At 36.5% G+C, this 18,745-nt stretch overlaps 3 protein-coding genes across 8 annotated transcripts; 2 read left to right on the top strand and 1 right to left on the bottom strand.

Annotated features, from left to right (window-relative positions):
* Nucleotides 1–394: 394 nt before the first annotated feature.
* LOC122288847 (protein CWC15 homolog) lies at nucleotides 395–4,955 on the top strand. 4 transcript variants are annotated; one of them, XM_043095640.1, is made up of 9 exons: nucleotides 395–817; nucleotides 1,016–1,052; nucleotides 1,835–1,990; nucleotides 2,864–2,970; nucleotides 3,132–3,173; nucleotides 3,258–3,345; nucleotides 3,956–4,049; nucleotides 4,407–4,507; nucleotides 4,609–4,955. In XM_043095640.1, exons 3-9 carry the CDS (start codon nucleotides 1,860–1,862, stop codon nucleotides 4,730–4,732), a joined length of 687 nt encoding a protein of 228 aa, XP_042951574.1. In that variant the 5' UTR covers nucleotides 395–817; nucleotides 1,016–1,052; nucleotides 1,835–1,859; the 3' UTR covers nucleotides 4,733–4,955. The 4 variants fall into 4 exon arrangements, with proteins under 4 accessions (XP_042951574.1, XP_042951575.1, XP_042951573.1 ...); XM_043095641.1 differs by lacking the exon at nucleotides 1,016–1,052 and having other exon boundaries at nucleotides 395–853; XM_043095639.1 differs by lacking the exon at nucleotides 1,016–1,052 and having other exon boundaries at nucleotides 400–817.
* A 950-nt stretch (nucleotides 4,956–5,905) lies between these two features.
* Nucleotides 5,906–8,927, top strand: LOC122288845 (nucleotide-sugar uncharacterized transporter 2). Of its 2 annotated transcripts, none has more exons than XM_043095638.1 (7): nucleotides 5,906–6,400; nucleotides 7,109–7,165; nucleotides 7,484–7,692; nucleotides 7,777–7,870; nucleotides 7,982–8,148; nucleotides 8,237–8,407; nucleotides 8,591–8,927. In XM_043095638.1, the coding sequence occupies exons 1-7, from the start codon at nucleotides 6,386–6,388 to the stop codon at nucleotides 8,874–8,876; spliced, it is 999 nt and encodes a 332-aa protein (XP_042951572.1). In that variant the 5' UTR covers nucleotides 5,906–6,385; the 3' UTR covers nucleotides 8,877–8,927. The 2 variants fall into 2 exon arrangements, with proteins under 2 accessions (XP_042951572.1, XP_042951571.1); XM_043095637.1 differs by having other exon boundaries at nucleotides 5,907–6,400; nucleotides 7,109–7,260.
* A 500-nt stretch (nucleotides 8,928–9,427) lies between these two features.
* Nucleotides 9,428–18,745, bottom strand: LOC122288844 (GBF-interacting protein 1-like). Of its 2 annotated transcripts, XM_043095635.1 has the most exons (9): nucleotides 18,444–18,745; nucleotides 17,832–17,875; nucleotides 17,559–17,625; nucleotides 16,708–16,843; nucleotides 12,747–13,375; nucleotides 12,263–12,527; nucleotides 11,445–11,736; nucleotides 10,271–10,714; nucleotides 9,428–10,068 (listed from the first exon to the last, which is right to left on the bottom strand). In XM_043095635.1, exons 1-9 carry the CDS (start codon nucleotides 18,637–18,639, stop codon nucleotides 9,787–9,789), a joined length of 2,355 nt encoding a protein of 784 aa, XP_042951569.1. In that variant the 5' UTR covers nucleotides 18,640–18,745; the 3' UTR covers nucleotides 9,428–9,786. The 2 variants fall into 2 exon arrangements, with proteins under 2 accessions (XP_042951569.1, XP_042951570.1); XM_043095636.1 differs by lacking the exons at nucleotides 16,708–16,843; nucleotides 17,559–17,625; nucleotides 17,832–17,875; nucleotides 18,444–18,745 and adding an exon at nucleotides 15,990–16,575.

The following is an 18,745-nucleotide window of genomic DNA, read 5'->3' as shown; positions in this document are numbered from 1 at the left end:
CAAACATACAGTAGCACATATACAATTCTATTGCAGCACAATCACCAAAATTCTAAATCACAATCACATAGATGCTGACAGTTGGGTGTGCACCATAAGCTAAATATAATTTTTTTTTATTTCTTTATATTTTTTAAATATCTTTAAATATTTTTAAAAAATAAAAAATAAATAAATACACTAATATTCATTTTTATAACTATTAAATAAAAAAAATTAAGATATAATAGATATATAAACGGGAAATAAAGACATAGAGCACACTAACATTTTTCCCTCCTTATATTCCGCTCTGACATTTCTAACAAATAGAAGTATTAAAAAACACTGTCAAATAAATTAAACAGACGGCAGCAGGTGTACACCCACAAAACGCAGCGTGTGTGACTCTTAACACATTGATAAAAACTACACTTAAATCACGCTGGAAGCCTCCCTTTAGTGATGCGCACCGTTTCGAGTTTGGCCTTCAAGTCATTCAGTTCGAATTACGATTCCAAGCAATCTCCACCTCTTCTGAGTTAGGGTTCTTCTTCATCTCCGCTCCACCGCCGCCCCTCTTCTTCTTCATTGGGAACCCTAACAGTTCCACTAACAATAGCCGCCACGCTTTTCCACTGTCGGTGTATCTACGTCTCAGAAACCCTCTGTTCCGCCTCCATCTTATTTTTTCTCTCGCCGTCACTCAGTCCCAATCTCTCCTCCCTTTTCTCTGTTTCATCAGCTTTCCACCAAGAGAAACCGCAGGCTTCCATAAAATCACACAAAACAGCGTGTGATTTCAACAGAGACGACGAAAACCCCATTGGGTCTGAGTGTAAGGATCTTTGAGATCACCCGACTCTATGTTTCTGTAATCATCTGAGTAATTTCCTATTTTCTTGTTTAAAGCTACACATATTACGGATGGTTTTTTAATTTGGTTTGTTCTCGTGGACATCGGTATGATTTTTTTTACTCAACTTGTAGAAATTCCAACATCTCACAGATTGTGTTTGGATTTTTTTACTCATAGACACCCTCTGTTGGTTGCCGTCACATCGTGTATATGGGTATGATTTTTCTTTTTTGCGAATCTTTAGAAATTTCAACAGATTGTGTTTAGCTTTCGTTTTGTACAAATCTAAGTTTTCATTTCCGTAATGGTCTGAGGAAATTTTGTTCTCTTCTTTAGATCTACACGTATTAGATTTTGTTTTTGGATTTGGTTTCCTTTCGTGTATATGGGTATGATTTGTTTTGTGACTTTGTAGAAATTTCAAGGGAGTGTGTTTGGATCTGCCATGCTTTCGTCTATATGGGTATCATTTTTATTGCTGAACTTGCACAAATTCAAACAGAATCTGTGTCGGTTTGATTTTGGTCTCATGCATATGCGTATGATGTGGTTAATTATTCTGCAAGAATTAAGACATCCTGCAATCAAAGTGAGGGAAAAAAAAAAAAAAAAAAAACATACCTAGGAGCTGCCAAGATTGAGAAGGATAATCAATTGGAAGCCCACCGAAAGGTTTGTGTGGGAAAGTGAGGAGTAGAAAATGAAGAGATGAAGAAAATGAAGGAAACGGTTTCTGGAATGTTAAAATCAAACAAGTACAAAACAGATAGAACCATAGAAATGTAGGAAGACCAAAAAGTTAGTCGATAGAGAAATAACCAAAACAGAACAAAACGGAATTTCGTCATAAAACCAGGATCAAAATAGGAAAAAAATAATGGATGAAAATTCACTGTTCACCCTGGATTCTCACTTATTTAATAGAGGTAGATATGAAAGTTCTGGATGGTTTTCTTTGTTTCTTTGAGCATAGTACCTGATCTTTTGGTTTGATAGATATACGTGAGAGAATTGCGAGGATATGACGACTGCGGCCCGACCCACTTGGGCGCCTGCAAAAGGTGGTAATGAGCAAGGCGGTACTAGAATATTTGGTCCATCCCAAAAGTACTCATCGAGGGACCTTGCAGCCCATACAACATTAAAACCCAGGTGGGTTTCTCTCAAATTGTGTGCTTTTGTGCTAGATACCTCTATCTTGGGCAGTTTATGTCTGTAACATGAGTAGACATTCTATTTAGTGTGCTTTAGCATGTTTTCAATTTGGATGGTCTTATTTTTAATGGTTCCCATGATTCTAGCTTCTCTCTCCCTCTCTTGGGGGGAGTTTTGTGTTTGTTGGCACTAGGATTTGACTTCTTACTCAGGAAATCTGGCTTCTTTAATCATTGAATGGTGACTCAACGTGGAGTTTAAACTCCTAACGCAAATTCAAAGTTGTGATGGAAAGAATTATTAGCTGTAAAAGATCTTTTGTATAACATCAAAAAAGGGACAGGATCTGGGTCTGAAGTGCCTTTTCTTTTACCTTTTAATTTTTGTTTTTCTGATTTTCTTTGGGATTGTGGATGGTTCAAGATTTTAAGTTCTTACATTTGTATTTGAGTGTGACATGTTTATAATTATTACCTGCTCATACTTATAAAAAAAAAAAATAGAAATTATTACCTGCTCATCCATCTGCATTTTAAACGTCTTGTTTCTGTATATTCAGTACATATGGAGTTATATTCTGGAATGATAAGTGATTTGTTCAAGCCCCAAATAGACAAGGCCCACGCTACCATTTTGTAAAAAAGTGGACCCCATCTCAAAAAGTGTATAAAAACCTATTAGTATTTAGTGGGACCTCCTTTTTTACAAAGGGCTTGCGTGGAGCTTGTACCTAGCATTACTCGGAATGGAATACCATTCTTTGTCTATGTTCTTGGTCCAATCCTGCGGTTTCTTTTAATTCATGTGTGCAAGTGCATATTTTTTCATGCCTGTGTGGGAACTTTCTCTGACTGTTGTATGCACCTCCAGAAAGGAAGGGCAAGACACCCAGGATGAATTGCAGAGGAGAAACCTCCGTGACGAGCTTGAAGACCGTGAGCGTAGGCATTTCTCATCAAAGGATAAGTCCTACATTGGTAAGAAAGGAAAAGGGGAGAAAAAGAATATCTTCCAACTTTTTGTTATCCTGCAACTTCTTATTGTGAATGTATTGAATTTACCGCACTTAGGAATTGCATCACGAATTTACTTGCTAGCATTTTGCCTTTCAATTTAATTGAATTGTATGTTGTTGTAGATGAGAGGGATCGCAGGAGAGGAAGCCATCTCCTATTGGAAGGTTAATTTACTGGCTCACCTGATGTGTGCATCAATTTACTGTGTCTAATATAATTTACATGGTCTTTTAACAATGAAATTACAGGGAGTAAGAGGGACACTGAAGATCGTATTGCTCCACGTAGCGTAGATGCAGATGATTCTGATGTGGAAGTAAAAAGTGACAATGAAAGGTTATTACACTTGACAGATACATCTCATTCACATGTGCAATAGAGATAATAGTCTACTTTTGATCACCATTTTGCTTTCAGCCATTAAGTTTGGATGTTCTAAGAAGGCATGCTTCCTATTTGATATGTAAATGATGGGCTTTTTGAATTGAATAAAATATTCCAACTTATGAAGTGCCTTCAGCAGGGGAAAGTAATTTTATTGTTGCTGGTTCTCAGCTTCTGCTGCGGTTCCAGTTTTGGTTTCTAGGAACTCCAGCGGCAATACCTCTAACTTCCCAATGGTTGCCTCTGTGCTGTCTGTTTGTATTTTTATTTTTACCTTGTTCTTGAGCATTTGCAAGTACAAGTTCTTCCTGGTCAGTGTTTTTTGTGGAAGGGGGAGCTTGGTTGCTATTTTCTTCAAGTCAGTACTAATATGTATAGTTTACAGGCAAATTTTGGAGTTTTTTATTTTAAGAATTGTGGGGACGTTTTTTTTTTTTTTTCAAACAAAATTATTTTCTTTCCCTTTGGCAAAACAGAAAAGAAAATGAAGAAAAGTTTTAGCATCTGGAATCGCATACCCTGGATTCCACTATTTCTTATTACATATTATCTGTTGTGCTAGTGATGAAAGTGACGATGATGAGGATGATGAAGCGGCTTTGATACTTGAGCTTGAGCAAATAAGGAAGGAAAGAGCAGAGGAGAAACTACGGAAGGTGTGTAATGTGTGCTACTTTATTTAGGGGGTTCTGTAGTCTATACTTATATATGATTTTGCTGTTGAAAGCTAGGATAGGTTTGAACACGACTTATTGGAGGCCATGACTTGGCTGTATAAAATTTGGTTGTGCGGATGTTATTTGATTGCTGGCCAAAACAAAGGGAATGATATTTACCGTTTCTGGATCATGCTTTCAAATTCTTAAACGTATCACCGAGAGCATGTGAATTTTTTTTTTTGAAATTGTATGTCTATGCCCCAAAACGGAATTCTTCTGTATCTGCAAACTCGTCACCTTTATGCATCAGTGACTTTTGCTAAAGTAGCATAACAATTTTTTGTGCATCTGTAGGAGCGAGAAGAGCGGGAGGAAGAGCTTAAAGCCAAGGAAGCAGAGCTTCTCCGAGGAAACCCACTGCTCAATAACCCAACATCTTTTAACGTGAAAAGAAGGTCAGTAGCTGAGAGGATCCTACTCTTCACTGCTCAATAATTTTTAGTTGTCACTCGAATCCTGTGGTAATACATTTTTTTGTGTTCATTCATTGGCTTAGATGGGATGACGATGTGGTGTTTAAGAATCAGGCTCGTGGTGAAACCAAAGCTCCTAAGCGCTTCATTAATGACACCATCAGGAATGACTTCCACAGGAAATTCCTGCAGAAGTACATGAAATAGTTATTATGTATTAAATCTTGAGGCTAGAAGTCGAAGTAATCTTCGAAAGAAACCTCTGGTTTGCAATGATTATATGTGTAGTAGAATGTAGTAAATAGCTATGCTGGACATGGATTTGGTTTTCATCAGAATTCGGAACTGAATTATGGAATTTAATCTCGATCCTTGCTAGAGTTTGATCTTTTTGATTCTTGTCATTTATAAGATAAACGACCATTGCCAATGATTGCCTTTGAAGTCAAGTTTTCTCCGACATCCATTTTAAACATACATTAAGAAACGTACTACACCTATCTGCTCAAGAGTTAATGTTATTTTTTTGAGACTAGAAATGAAACGTACCCATCTGTACAGAGATTGCATTAGTTAATTCTTCTATAGCAAGGCAACACAACCGGTAGCATTATTCCAAGCCACCATTCAGGAGAATTGTCAACTCCCCGAAGCCAAAAACTTCAGGAACGACAAATAGTTCAATTATCGCATTCATTTCGGTATGTGATTCAAACAAGACATACATAAAGTACGTGTCTTCTTCAATCGTTGATGCTTCCCGACAAATTAGAGGTTTTCAGGATGTGATGTGCTTTATCACGGCGACATGTTTATTTATGGTTTGATTTTTGGTAGAATTTATGAGCGCACAGGATGGATCCTTTGCAGCTTTAGCCAAATGCAGGTAAAAGAAAAGTGAACCGTCAAACCCGAGGGTTCCTAACATTGATTGGAGACAACACCAACAACTTTTGTTAGAACTTCAATTCAAACTCTTGGGATGGCAGCAACTCACTTTCATTAGATCGATCGATCGATCATATGTCGACTACATTTTAAGAATTCTTGTGATAGCAGCAAGCTAGCAACTACCCTTTCTTTCTTTTTCAAAAAATAAAACAACCTAGTATTATTGTGTGTAATGTGTATGTATCATCATTCTAGGATACTCTGTATTAATAATAATAATAATAATAATAATAATAAAATAAATAAAATAAGGATGCGGCAAGAAATATACATGGATAATATATCAAATCTTGCTTGCCATGTTTATAAAAGAAAAAAGAAAAAAAAAAAAAAAAACAGTATTGAACGGTCATGTAGGCTCATGTATTGACTCTTTCTTCATTACGTAAAATTAATATTTCTTAAACCTCTCCGCAAATCCATGCACATCCTACCTAGTATTGTATTGGGATTGCTATCCTCACCCACCTATATATATATACTCCTGTTATTGAAAGGAAAAACGAAACACGTGGCATAATATTATTATATCATTGGCTGCCACAATATTACGCTACTAGAGCTGGATTAACAAAAAACAAATCTCGTCCAAAATATATAATTAACTACTAGTGTTGGTAGAACTTTATATAGGACTTGCATCTATATACACACACACGCACTTACAACCTCAACAAAAGATCCTTCTAACTTCCCCCATTTAAATCCTACATTTTGATCTTAATTCCTTTCATTATCCATAAAATTTATGTTTTTATGTAGTAGTCGTGTGTATACATAATGATGATTATTACGGCAGCTTTTTAAATAATATGTGATCCAACATATGCTTTTGTCGTGTTGTTATGGGGTTCTTCGATTCTTTGTTTGGGAGAGCTGCCAGCAAGTTCATCAAACGGAAAGACAGCGATGCAGGCGAAGCAGGTTTTATTGAATGAATGAATGAATCTCTGTGCTACATTAATCTCATTCTCTCTCTTTTCTTTTCTTTTTTTAAGTTTCAATTTCCTGCATGTAATTAAGATGTTTTAATCCCTGCAAATTCTTCATTTGTTGCTGTGCTTTTGTGTATTCCTCCTTCATCATCGTTTTATTGTGTTTGCTACTCAAATCAATGCAAGTAGATGCATGGATTGGTATATGATATAGTCAATAAATGGGCTTATTTGTTAGTTTAGTTGAATGTCAGTGACATTTTCCTTTTCTTCCATTTTTCATCAAACTGCTTCAATCAATGTGATATTTGTCCTTGGTTAATTTTAAATCTTGGCTTGATGCTCTTTAGTATTGGGTGATTTCAGTAATGAGAAAGTCTCGCATGCCCTGAAAATTATAGTATATGTTAGGCATCACATTTTCTCAAACCTCAGTTTCTAAAACGATCATGCAGTTTCAGAGATACGAACTACTATTATCCCTGAGACATGATGAACAATTAATAATTTATGTTTCCAAACAAGGTACTTCCATTAGGTTTCATTCTTTTTTGAGGTATGAAATATTATCTGTAGCCACTTATCTATCACCACCAAGGAGTTTTCCACGGTTTGGATCTTTTATCATGAATGTATACTGTTGTTTGAATTCTTTTGATCTAGAATTCATTCTACTTCTCTTACTCCAAATTATCAGGTCGAGCAATGGAAGATCTCAGAAGTTCTCTCTACAATGAGCTACGAACCTCCGAAGGTGCGAAGCGCCAACAGCAGCGGTTTTGTGGGCCAGTGGTGGCATTGACCTTTAATTTTATGGTTGCTGTAGGCATCATTCTGGCAAACAAATTAGTCTGTCCCTTTTCTCTCTGTTTTTTTTTTTTTTGGTAGTTTATGCTTGTAAAGAGTAAGCAAGTAGCACAGGTTTTTGGCTTGATTTGAGCTAATAGCTGATAGTTTTAGATGCCTTTTTTTTTTTTTTCTGGGAAGGGGTGTTTAAAATTTAGCCCTTTAATCTGTCTGCATATACACTGGAAGTCTAGAGCTTAACATTTAGTTTTGTATGTTCTTACAGGTGATGGGGAGAGTAGGATTTAACTTCCCAATTTTTCTTACATTAATCCATTACGCTACAGCATGGCTTCTTCTTGCCATTTTTAAGGCATTCTCACTGCTTCCAGTCTCCCCACCATCTAAAACTACTCCCTTTTCTTCTCTCTTCTCGTTGGGTGCTGTCATGGCTTTTGCCTCTGGCCTTGCCAATACCAGCCTAAAACATAACAGGTTCTAATCCAATATTCTACGTCTTTATAATAAATTCCTATTGATCCATTTCTTTTGTGTCCTCACTCTTCAACTCATGGGCAGTGTCGGTTTCTACCAAATGGCTAAAATTGCTGTTACTCCTACCATTGTTCTTGCAGAATTCATTCTTTTCAGGAAAACCATCTCTTTCAATAAGGTAGGCGAAAATTTGTCGCATATTTTCTTTCTGTTGCTTTCATACTTATTGGGATTAAAAACATGACTTGCTAGTTTCATTCAAGTCATCAGAAAGTCCATGTCTGTGCAGGTTTTGGCCCTGGCTGTTGTCTCTGCAGGTGTGGCAGTAGCAACTGTGACGGATTTGGAGTTCAACTTATTTGGTTCTTTAATTGCAATTGCATGGATTATCCCAAGCGGCATAAACAAAATCCTGTGGTCTAATTTACAGCAGCAAGGCAATTGGACTGCTCTTGCGTAAGTAGTAATTCAATCTGGGCTTTTATCCCTGACAAGAAAATTTATATCAGATAGTCCGCTGTAAACAACAATTTCTTGAGTGTAGGTTGATGTGGAAGACTACCCCGATTACAGTTTTCTTCTTACTAGCTCTGATGCCGTGGCTGGATCCACCAGGTGTACTATCATTCAAGTGGGATCCAAGCAGCACTGCCACCATTCTTATATCTGCTGCCCTTGGTTTTCTCCTACAATGGTCTGGAGCTTTAGCACTTGGGTGAGATACATACCCTAATTCTCTTTCTTCTGTTGCCCACTTCTAACAAATTTTAACTGCTTTTCTTGTAGCAACTGCTTAATAATCATATAAAAAAAGACAGATAAATGATTGCATATGTGTAAAATGTAAGTAAAAGGATAACTTCTCTTAGTTCCTAATATCTGTTCTATCTTAACGCAGCGCAACATCAGCTACTTCTCATGTCATTCTAGGCCAATTTAAGACTTGCGTGATACTACTTGGAGGGTATCTTATTTTTGATTCAGATCCAGGGTTTGTAAGCATATGTGGAGCTTTTGCGGCTCTATGTGGAATGTCAGTTTATACATCATACAACTTGCAAGAATCTCGTGAAAGTTTGACCAAGCAGCTTCCAAAGCACAACTTACCACCTCCTTCAAGACCAAATCCAAACACTGAGGAGACCTCAGAGTTGGATGAAAAAGATACCCCAAATGTGGTCTGAGATGTGAACTACGCAAAGCTTTCTTTGAAAGGGATGTCAAAGTTCTGAACAGACGAGAAGTCTCATTTTTTGGATTCACTAAACCAAAGTCCAATGATCATGCCAACTTCGTTTCTATGCAGACCATGTTCTTAATGTTCCGACATATGAAGTGTCGTGGGATTTCGTTCCCAGGGAAACTTCTTATTATTGCAAAGAATACAATACATTTGTAACAGCAGCAGTAAGAATGAAAAGAAAGAAAAGCAAGAAAGATCGATCTTGTAACCAAAACGTCCGGGTTTGCCAATTACAACAAAGCACAAGTGTCAATTCTCACGTACCAATTGCAATTGTATTTATGCTCGTCCAGAATATAATTATACAGGTGGGGGGCAAAAGAAGAAAAACTGACACATTCCACCTATTCTATTGACCTCTTATAACTCTTTATGAAATTACAAGTTCTAATAAAACAGCAACTGTTCACAGACAATAATAACAGAAATACTTTGCTCACAAAAAGAGTTTGATTTCACAAAAGTAAACTTACAAACTAACAAAGCTTGATATGATATATCAGATTGTAAAATTACTTTTATTGTAAAGTATATCTAATGTATCACATGAACCTACATCAGTTTATGAATTTATTTTTATAAAATTTCTATATCCGTAGCACTTCTCCAAAGATAAAAGGCAGAAAAATAAATGAGACAAAACTAACTCTAGGACACCTCCACCTGGCTGCTTCCTGTCAAAAGTGTAAATGTAATCAGTACACGAGACTTTATACTCAATTATCTCCACAAAATGTCATTTCCGAAAAGATCTAGGCCGAGTTCCATATTTACACTCAGGCTTGTTTTCGTACTCTCCCAGACTTGATAGACATCAATCATCTATTTCTATAATAGATCCTCATGCCAGATCAAAAATTACTAATCCAATTCATCTGTGCATGTTGAGGCTGCTGAAAAACACCAGATGGTGGACCTGCTGTCTCAACAGCTCCAGCCAAGGCTTGTGACTGTTGCAGAAGTGTTGAAGAAGCAGCCAACGTCTGCCCCGCATAGATTCCATTAAAGGCACCATGGCTGGCCTGAGCGGGTGAGAAAGACATATGCTGTCCATGAGGGGAGAAGTTATATGATGAATTGACTGGTAAGCTGGATATATCTTGGCTTGGAATCCAGACAGCTGAAACTTCGCTCTGCAAAATACAACAAAGAGAACTTTAAACATGGTGTGAAGAAATAAGAAGGTTTATGAGGTAGATAGCACACATCTCCCGTTGGGTTACAAGGGGGGGATATTCCACACTAGAAATTGAAAACGGTTGAGCTTACGAGCCTCAACAAAAAATTTTAAGTTGAACAAAAACAGGGGTTGAGAAAGAATTAAAGAAAACTAACCAGTGGCCCAGTCGTGTAGATATGATTTTCCTTCAATTGAGATGTTGCAAGATCCTCAATACCAGCTGAGCTTCCAGAGGTCACTGCTGAACCAGGACCGTAACCAACAGGGGGAGGTATGAATGAACCCCCAAGTGGAAGACCAATATGATTTGGGTTACCTGCATTTGCTTCAGGCTTCAATTGAGGCAGAGATGATTTAACTCCAGCGTGAGCAGCAGGTGCTGGAGTTAGATACACATTACCAGTAGAAGGCTGCTGGGGAAACCCAATGTGGCTTAAATATTGGGGTAAATGTGGCATATAAAATGGATGGTAATAATGGCCATACGGAATGAAGTTATGAGGATAAGGCTGCCTTAAAACAGGAACCGACTGTGGAATCACAGAGCTCTGAAGAGGAGGAGTTGGAGTACGGCTAGACAGAGCCGGAGAATTTGCACTCTACAATACAACATAGAATCAGAAGCATACAATAACATCTAAATTTCAGCAAGAACACAAACAATAACGACCTGAAAATAAAAGCAAATTATGATGACCTAAAATTCTGTGCAGCTGTTTACAAGAAAAATCTTTGCCCATTTAGTAGGATTCCATATAAAACCATCAGTCTCAACAAGATGATTCTTACATATCTCACAAATTGTGCATTAAAATATAAAATCTCACTCATGGCGGGGATGCTATGCAACTGCTAATCTAGGTTGATGCCAGCCTGTCTTGTACATAAATTAGGATTGAATTTGACAAATTGAGATCGTTCTCAATAGATTAAACAAAAAACCTTCAACAAATTGATTGGCAATAGTGATCTGCCCAAGTAGAATTTTCAGGGCACTCTAATCAATAAATACTAATGACAAATGCAAAAAATTGGAGAAACAAAAAATGCAAGTGTGCAAAACTACAATAAGAAGCAAGGCCCAGTTTTTTCATATGTTAACTAGCGTACAATAAAAGTCTGAATTGTTTGAACAGAACCAACAAAAAGTGAGTATATATATATTTTTATTAGTAAACAAAAAGTAAGTATATTAAAACATCTTTTTCTTTATCGGTAGTATATTCAAACAACTTTTTGATAAGTAGCATTTTCAAACAACTATCAGGAACATACAGATTAACATGAAAAATGGATATAAGAATGACATAGTGAGCAGCAGGAACTTACCAAGTTTGAATAACGAGATGTTTCCTGAGCCTGAGATTCGGATCCTTCAAAGTGCACAAGTTGGCTCCCTAGCATGGTTGACACTAAACCAAGATTGTAGTTTGGTGCATTTTGAACAGTTGGGTTTGGACCTTCTGGAGGCGATGATATTTTTTGCTTCAACTCGTCATCTTTTGAGCCTGCACTAGGCACATTGGCCTCTGAAGGATTTACCCTTTCAAGAACAGGCTGAGGTAGAGATTCTTCATGATCAGGAAAATTATCATGTGCATTTGAGGATACAATTTGATTGCTGCATGTAGATATAAAATACCATGTTTAGTTCAAGTTTTCTTTTTCTTTTTTTGATGGGCACAATAATGGTTAGTTCAAATTTTTCGAGAAAGAAAAAGCCAGAATTCTTTCATTTATCGAAATTTCTACAAACCATACTATTATCACACTGTTATACCACTATGATCAGGAGGCATTGCCCATCAACCTTTATTTTTATTTTTATTTTGAAGGATAAGAGATGATCTAAGGGTGATGAGAAGTGTTGCATTGATAAAGTGGGATGAAAGTGGAATAGTAGCATGTAGCATTACCATTTATTTATATAAATAAAATGAAAAGCAAACCACAATAATCGACCCCTTCCCCCCGTAAAAAAAAGAACAGCAAAAAAGGCGAACACTTCCACGTGGTCATAATTAACAACTGTCCACACATTGATTTTCTTGTGCAAGACCATCCACAAATAGTGGAGAGAGAAATCAGAGTCCACTCCAAAATTGAAATGACTAAAATTAAGCTAAAAGAAATAAACATTCACCAACCTAGAAGGTTCCTTGGCAATTTCATAAATCCCCTGAGAAGACTCAACAGCAGAAGATGAGTTATTGCCACCACCAATTCCACCAACAGATTCCAGATTTAATCCAGTATTAGAATCAAAGTTCCCAAAAGTTAATCCATTCTTCAGTTCTTCAGAGACCCAAAAATGATTTGGAAATGTAACACGTGGCCTGAAATTAACATTCAACTCATCGGGTGATGGAGAGATGACTTCAACTATAGTAGTTGCAACTTTGGATGAGATCACTGTTTCAGAAACATTTACAAGTACAAAAGTTTAAGCAGGATTTAAAGCAACGAATCTTTTCAATAAACAAGAAATCTTCATTAGCGAGCCAAAAAAACAACCAAAAATGAATGCTTTACAATTTTTTTTTTACAAGTCATTAATACTGAATAAATTTGGAGGACTTAAAGAACCATTGAAATGAAACCAAAAAGATAATTCTACCAGCTAATTAATACCTCCTTTGGGGACATCAGACTCTTGTGTTGAGCAGCTAGCGGAATCCGAAGAGCTAATGACCAAAGAATTGTCTGATACTGAAGAAGGTAGAAATGACTGAGAAACAATATTTGTTTGAACTGCCGTGGACTTCTCAGGTGATTCTTTTTCGTGTATGGAGCTCACATCCTCGGAGGCTGTTTTTTCATTCTTAGACAACTCTAAGTCACTAACATCTTGGGGAACATCTTTTTTTCCTTGAAGATGATTTGGTTCAGCAGCTAGCATTTGGCTCCCTAAGTGTTCAGTTGCATATACGGCACTTGGATTGTGGAAGAGAGCTGGCATCAGAACTGGATCTAAACCAGAGGAACAGGCACTGGACACGGTTACTGGCGCAGCAGAAGGTGACAGTTGGTCAGAATCTGATGTTGACTTTACTTGCTTAATTACTTCTGCAGGGCCAGTGGGACAAAAGGCTGCAACAGCAGCATAATTTGGTGGTGCACCCCCCGATTTGTTCGCATCAACTGCTGAACTCTCTTTAGGGACGTTGGTAAGACCACCCACAGATGAGTGGGAGGAAATTCCATTATGTGAATTGCCATTTGACAGACTTCTGGATCCATTTGGTATGACACTTGAAGCTCTGTAAATGATAAAAAGAAACTGTATTGTAAATTTAAAAAGGCTATATATTGTATCACCTCGTTCCCACATGATTAGAATATAGTCAATTTTAGAATTTCTCGGGAGCCGAAGTGCTACTACTAAACTTGACTTAAAAATCTTTTCTTTAATTCTAAAGGAAGCACCAAGTACAAATGATTCCATAAAATCAATGAATTCATTTTTTATTAAAACACTGAAATCCTAAATGAGAATGCGCCGAAGCATTTATTTAAAGTTTCTCAGAGTTAATCCATAAAAATAATAATTTAAAATTTCTGTACATGATCTAGGCCACTGTCACACCTCCCAGGACTAAGTTTGTCCTACAGCTCTACCTTCATAAATATTCTGACTTTGGATGGTTTAAAAACATAAAAACAAACTAAAATGAGTCAATGACTACCTACTATTTCTGACATACCTTGTTCTGGTGGGTTCAGTTCCATATATTTCTGATCTGGCTACTATTTTGGGGTGTAAAATATCATCACTGCCGATGTCATATCTTGGTCTACCTCTAGGTGCAGCGTATAAATCTGTCTTGATTTGGGAAGGTGTGATTGAGAAGATTGAGAGGAGCTTAGCCAGCTGGAAAAAAATATATTCGTCTAAAGGGGGTAGAATCACTTTAATCAAGAGTACATTGAGCAATCTCCCAACATATTTCCTTTCTCTCTTCCCTTTACCGGCTGGGGTTTCTTTGAAAATTGAAAGGATCTTTAGGAATTTCTTGTGGGGAAGTAAAGGGGAGGAAAATAAATTTCACTTGATTAGTTGGGATAAGGTATGTCAACCGATCACAAACGGTGGTCTGGGTGTGCAAAACTTGAGGCTGTTTAATAAAGATCTTTGTGGGAAATGGTTATGGAGATAAATAAAGCTCTTTGTGGGAAATGGTTATGGAGATATCATTTAGAAAGAGATGCTTTATGGAAAAATGTGATAGATGTTAAATATGGGGGTATGTGGGGTAGTTGGTGTTCAAATGAATTAAAGGTGCTTATGGGATGGGTTTATGGAAGTCTATTCGTATGGACTGGGGGTAGTTTGTTAAACATGTCAAATTTAAGGTGGGGGATGGATCAAGAATTCGTTTTTGGCATAACTATTGGTGTGGAGAGTTGACTCTCAAGAATGAATCCTTTTCATTTAAGGCACCAAGATGCTACTGTGGCTGATTTTTCTCTTTTTTGAACAATTGTATTCATTGGAATGTTGATTTTGTGAGAAACGCAAATGATTGGGAAGTCACCGCTATTTCAGATTTTCTATGCAGATTATATGGGTTGAAGTTTGTCCGAGGCAGTGTTGACAGTTTGTTGTAGATCCTGAGAGAAATTTCAGATTTTCTGTTCATTCTTATTATAATGCTTTAATCAGTCATGGTGTAAGTGATTTCCCCTGGACAAGTATTTGGAAAGTTATAAGGTAGCCTTCTTCTGTCGGCTTGTGTCTCATGACAAAATTCTGACCACTGAAAATTTAAAAAAACTTGGTCTTTGCATTGTTGATTGATGTTTTATGTGTAAGAAAGATGGAGAATCAGTTAATCACTTGTTTCTACACTGTGAGGTGACTAATAGTTTGTGGAATGTTATTTTTGGAAGGCTTTGTATTTCTTGGGTGATGCCAAAGCATGTGGTGAATCTACCAGCTTGCTGGAAGAATGCTGGGCAGTGTCTTCCTATCACTATCATTTGGAGAATGATTCCTTTGTGTTTGATGTGGTGCCTATGACTAGAAAGGAACGGAAGATGTTTTGAAGCAAAGAACATTCGTCGGAAGAAATTAGGGATTTTTTTCTCAAAACACCATATCTTTGGGCTAAGGCTTTTGTATCAAATAGTGATGAATTGTTGGAGTTTTTCTAGTTTTTTTTCTTTCTTCTTAGCTGCTGTATGTAGGTATTTCCTCTTGTATACTTCCTATGTACTTGGGCTATGCCTATTTACGGTAATAAAACTCTTATTAACTATAAAAAAATAAAAAATAAATAAATAAACAAAAAAAGAGTCGATGACTAAGTAAGAAACCCATCACAATGTAAACATATTTGACATAAGTTTTTTCATAAAATATTTCATGCTGAGAACTTAAAATCATGATTATTAATACGCATGCTTATGACATGCGTGACTTATCTTGAATTATCGGACTTATCATACTTATCTTACTGGCCCAAACACTTAACCCTATGTGCAAGGTTGTGCACCAGTCTAACATCCCACGGCCGCAATGGGAGTTGCTCATAGTATTCTAGCATACTATGATGGACCACGCTTAGATCCGTGGCTTGCACCTCCACCCATAAATCACATTGGTACCATGCATCTAAATGACCATTTGATTAACTATTCTGAGCTTATCTTACACTTAATCTTATGAAAGTTTACATGTTTTATGCAACATGATATTCATGAGATGCGTAATATATATATAATTATAATATGTAGAATGAAACATGATGAATGACGCGATTGCAAATATCATGACATGTGTGGTACATAAACACTGACTTTCAAAGAACTGGCTTTAATAATAATATATATAACTAACATATGCTAATCCTAATTTATGATCAAACTACTTACCTTGTAGTGTTGCTTTCTAAAACTTCCAACACAAAATCGATCATGGTGTGATGGAGGGCTGACAGTGGTTGTAATTAGGAGGGAGGGAGAGATGATGGTGGCCTTGCTGTGTTTCATGGTGGGGGAGATGAGGCTGCTGCACTTACGGAGGTTTATAGTTTTTTCAAATAACACACGGAAGAGAAGATATTTATAGAGAGATTTGGGAGAGAGTGCCGAAGAGTTCGAGTTGGACTTGGACTTGGACACGATCATTCAAAAAGAGAGAGTGAATTTAAAAACATGATTTAGTAGTTCATTCAATGTAAAATTGGCAGTGACTAAGACTAGTAGGGGACTTCAATCAGTGATAATTTTAAATTGGAATAAATTTCTAATAGATGATCTTTAGATCCTAAAAGGAGTCTAACTCATTCAATAAATAATAATTGGGATTTAACATAATTATTGATCCTAATTAAAACTCATAATCAACCTCAAAAATTTATCACTTGTGAGCTTATCCAATATGGCCCATTAAATATAATTTAGATCTAATAAATATTATCAATATTCCAACTTTAGAATTATTGGGCTAGGTCGTCACATATATATGTTCCAATACTAGAATTAGATTTTTGATCAGTAAATAAGAATGTTCCAAGACTAGAATTAGATAAAACACAAAATGTTGTGTATAAGTAACCAAATCAATAAAATTAAGAAAAAAAATATATACTTTTTTAGAAGAGAAGCTGCATTTTTTCCTGTTTTCTGTGCAATCGAGAAAGTAGAGGGCATAGAACGTCCTCTCTCTGTGTTGTGACTAATACCATTTTCCTCTCTAGCAGCCACATTCCTTCCACCACTATAATCTGACAAAAGCCATTCGTAAGACGAAGTGAGTTATTAGTAACAAAAGAAGTAACAGCAATATAATATCTGTTTACATCCAGTGTACTTAATTACTTCTATTGATATATATAATAATTTTACTTATAAAAAAGTATATATCTGTATCTATAAATGAAAACAATATGACAAAAAACAGCAGGGGTTTTAAAAGTGTGCAATAGCTCAAGTTGTTTGAAGTAATTGCCCATAGAGACAACAATTTCATCAATCAATATCCATGTTGTCTTGATCATAGCTATTTTACTACATTAGAGGGATAATATGCCACTAATTTTTACAGGGATAACATTTTGGGCACAAACAAGCCAATGTACTAAATTCTTAGTTGCAAAACTCAGAAACTAAAATAAGAATCTCCATTCACATAATAGCGATAAAGAATGGAGCCCCAAACTTCAGCACCATATACTAATACACAGTAAGTACAGCAACAGAAGTGCTACATCTACAATGGGATATTACAAAAACAAACTTCCAAACTAATATGGCACAATGTGAGATGTCAAATCTACTTTATAACAAAATAAGTTTTACAATCTAACGCACCACATCAAGCCACATCATTTTGTAAATTGTAAGTCTACTTTTGTAATATTTCTTTGTAGACCAAGCATTTATATAATCTTTATAGAGCCATGCGAAGTAAAATTTGCCAAAAGATATTAAAAGAGTTACCTTGACCACCCCTAGCCAATCTCCCATGCATGAACCTAGAACCTTCAGATTTTCTGTTGCTCAAATTCTGCAATATCACAGGCTCTAATGAATAAATTCATCTAGCAAGCTTGATACAGCAAGCAAAAAAAAGAAGAAGAATCAATTTATTCCACTGCAGTGAGTTGCATCTTAGAGCATAAACTTCCAGGAACACAAGGTTAAGTGAGACATTTATCAGTGAACTTGTGGGAAAATTACTTTAGCCAGTGGACAGGGACAATGATATCTTACCTCTTTTCTACGATCGCGTCTCCTTTTCACCTCATGAAATGTATCTGCCAATTAAAACAACACATACCACCAGTTTAATACATGTCACTATTTAATTATTTATTTTTGCATTTTCATTTAAGTGAGGATACCACTCATAAGATATTGCACAGAATTGGACCATGAGAAACTGTAAACGGAATTAAAAAAAAAAAAAAAAAAAGTAAAATTTATTTAAAAAATAAATAGAAGAAATATTTTATCCCAGTTTCTTCAACCAAGCACTAAACAAATCAATAACAGCAATGAAAACAAAAGCTGATAATCATGAAACGTCTACTAGTTCCGGATTATTATTATGCAGTTGTTTTGCTGTGTTCTCTAAAGACTACAATTTTCCCTTTTTTCTCAGCCAGCAAACAAAGCTTCTAACATAACACGCAAAACCAGGAAAAATCCACCGATCAAAACCGCAGAACAAGAACCTCCGTCCTCCCCTCCTCCCCGAGTAAAAGAAATAAACGAATACACATTCATGTAAGCAAAAATCTAGTGTATAGAGAATGAGCTACAGCGCAACAAAAACCCTAATGTAGGGAAGGCAAATGGATGGAAAAGGCATGACATGTATACCTAAATAAAGGAGCTTCTGGGCGGTCTCATCGGGATCCATGGAGCACTCCTTGAGCACGGCGTAGATTTCATCGTCGCTGTGCTGCTTGCCCGTGATCTCCCTGATGTCATGGATCGTCCTCCGCACGTGGGAAGGGATCGACGTCGAAACCCTACCGCCTCCTCCTCCTCCCCCGACAGCAGCCACGCCGTTCATGTTTCTTGTTGTGTTTAAGACACAGCAATGAACCAAAAAGAGGCTGTACTATATATATATATGAAGACACAAGCACTCACATACACAGCAAACATGAAAAATAAGA

This window comes from Carya illinoinensis, chromosome 12, assembly GCF_018687715.1.
Source record: "Carya illinoinensis cultivar Pawnee chromosome 12, C.illinoinensisPawnee_v1, whole genome shotgun sequence".
Taxonomy (NCBI): Eukaryota; Viridiplantae; Streptophyta; class Magnoliopsida; order Fagales; family Juglandaceae; genus Carya; species Carya illinoinensis.
This window is presented reverse-complemented; position numbering and strand designations above follow the sequence as displayed.

Bases quoted from the DNA above. Each gene is read 5' to 3' on its own strand.
- LOC122288847 (XM_043095640.1), top strand. From the start codon at position 1,860: ATGACGACTGCGGCCCGACCCACTTGGGCGCCTGCAAAAGGTGGTAAT. The intron at 1,991-2,863 runs GTGGGTTTCTCT...ATGCACCTCCAG, and splicing joins CATACAACATTAAAACCCAG to AAAGGAAGGGCAAGACACCC. The intron at 3,174-3,257 runs GTTAATTTACTG...ATGAAATTACAG, and splicing joins AAGCCATCTCCTATTGGAAG to GGAGTAAGAGGGACACTGAA.
- LOC122288845 (XM_043095637.1), top strand. From the start codon at position 6,322: ATGGGGTTCTTCGATTCTTTGTTTGGGAGAGCTGCCAGCAAGTTCATC. The intron at 7,261-7,483 runs GTCTGTCCCTTT...ATGTTCTTACAG, and splicing joins TCATTCTGGCAAACAAATTA to GTGATGGGGAGAGTAGGATT. The intron at 7,871-7,981 runs GTAGGCGAAAAT...ATGTCTGTGCAG, and splicing joins AAACCATCTCTTTCAATAAG to GTTTTGGCCCTGGCTGTTGT.
- LOC122288844 (XM_043095635.1), bottom strand. From the start codon at position 18,639: ATGAACGGCGTGGCTGCTGTCGGGGGAGGAGGAGGAGGCGGTAGGGTT. The intron at 16,844-17,558 runs GTAACTCTTTTA...GGCTTTTGTCAG, and splicing joins ATTGGCTAGGGGTGGTCAAG to ATTATAGTGGTGGAAGGAAT. The intron at 13,376-16,707 runs GTATATATTTTT...TATCATTTACAG, and splicing joins GCAGCTTCTCTTCTAAAAAA to AGCTTCAAGTGTCATACCAA.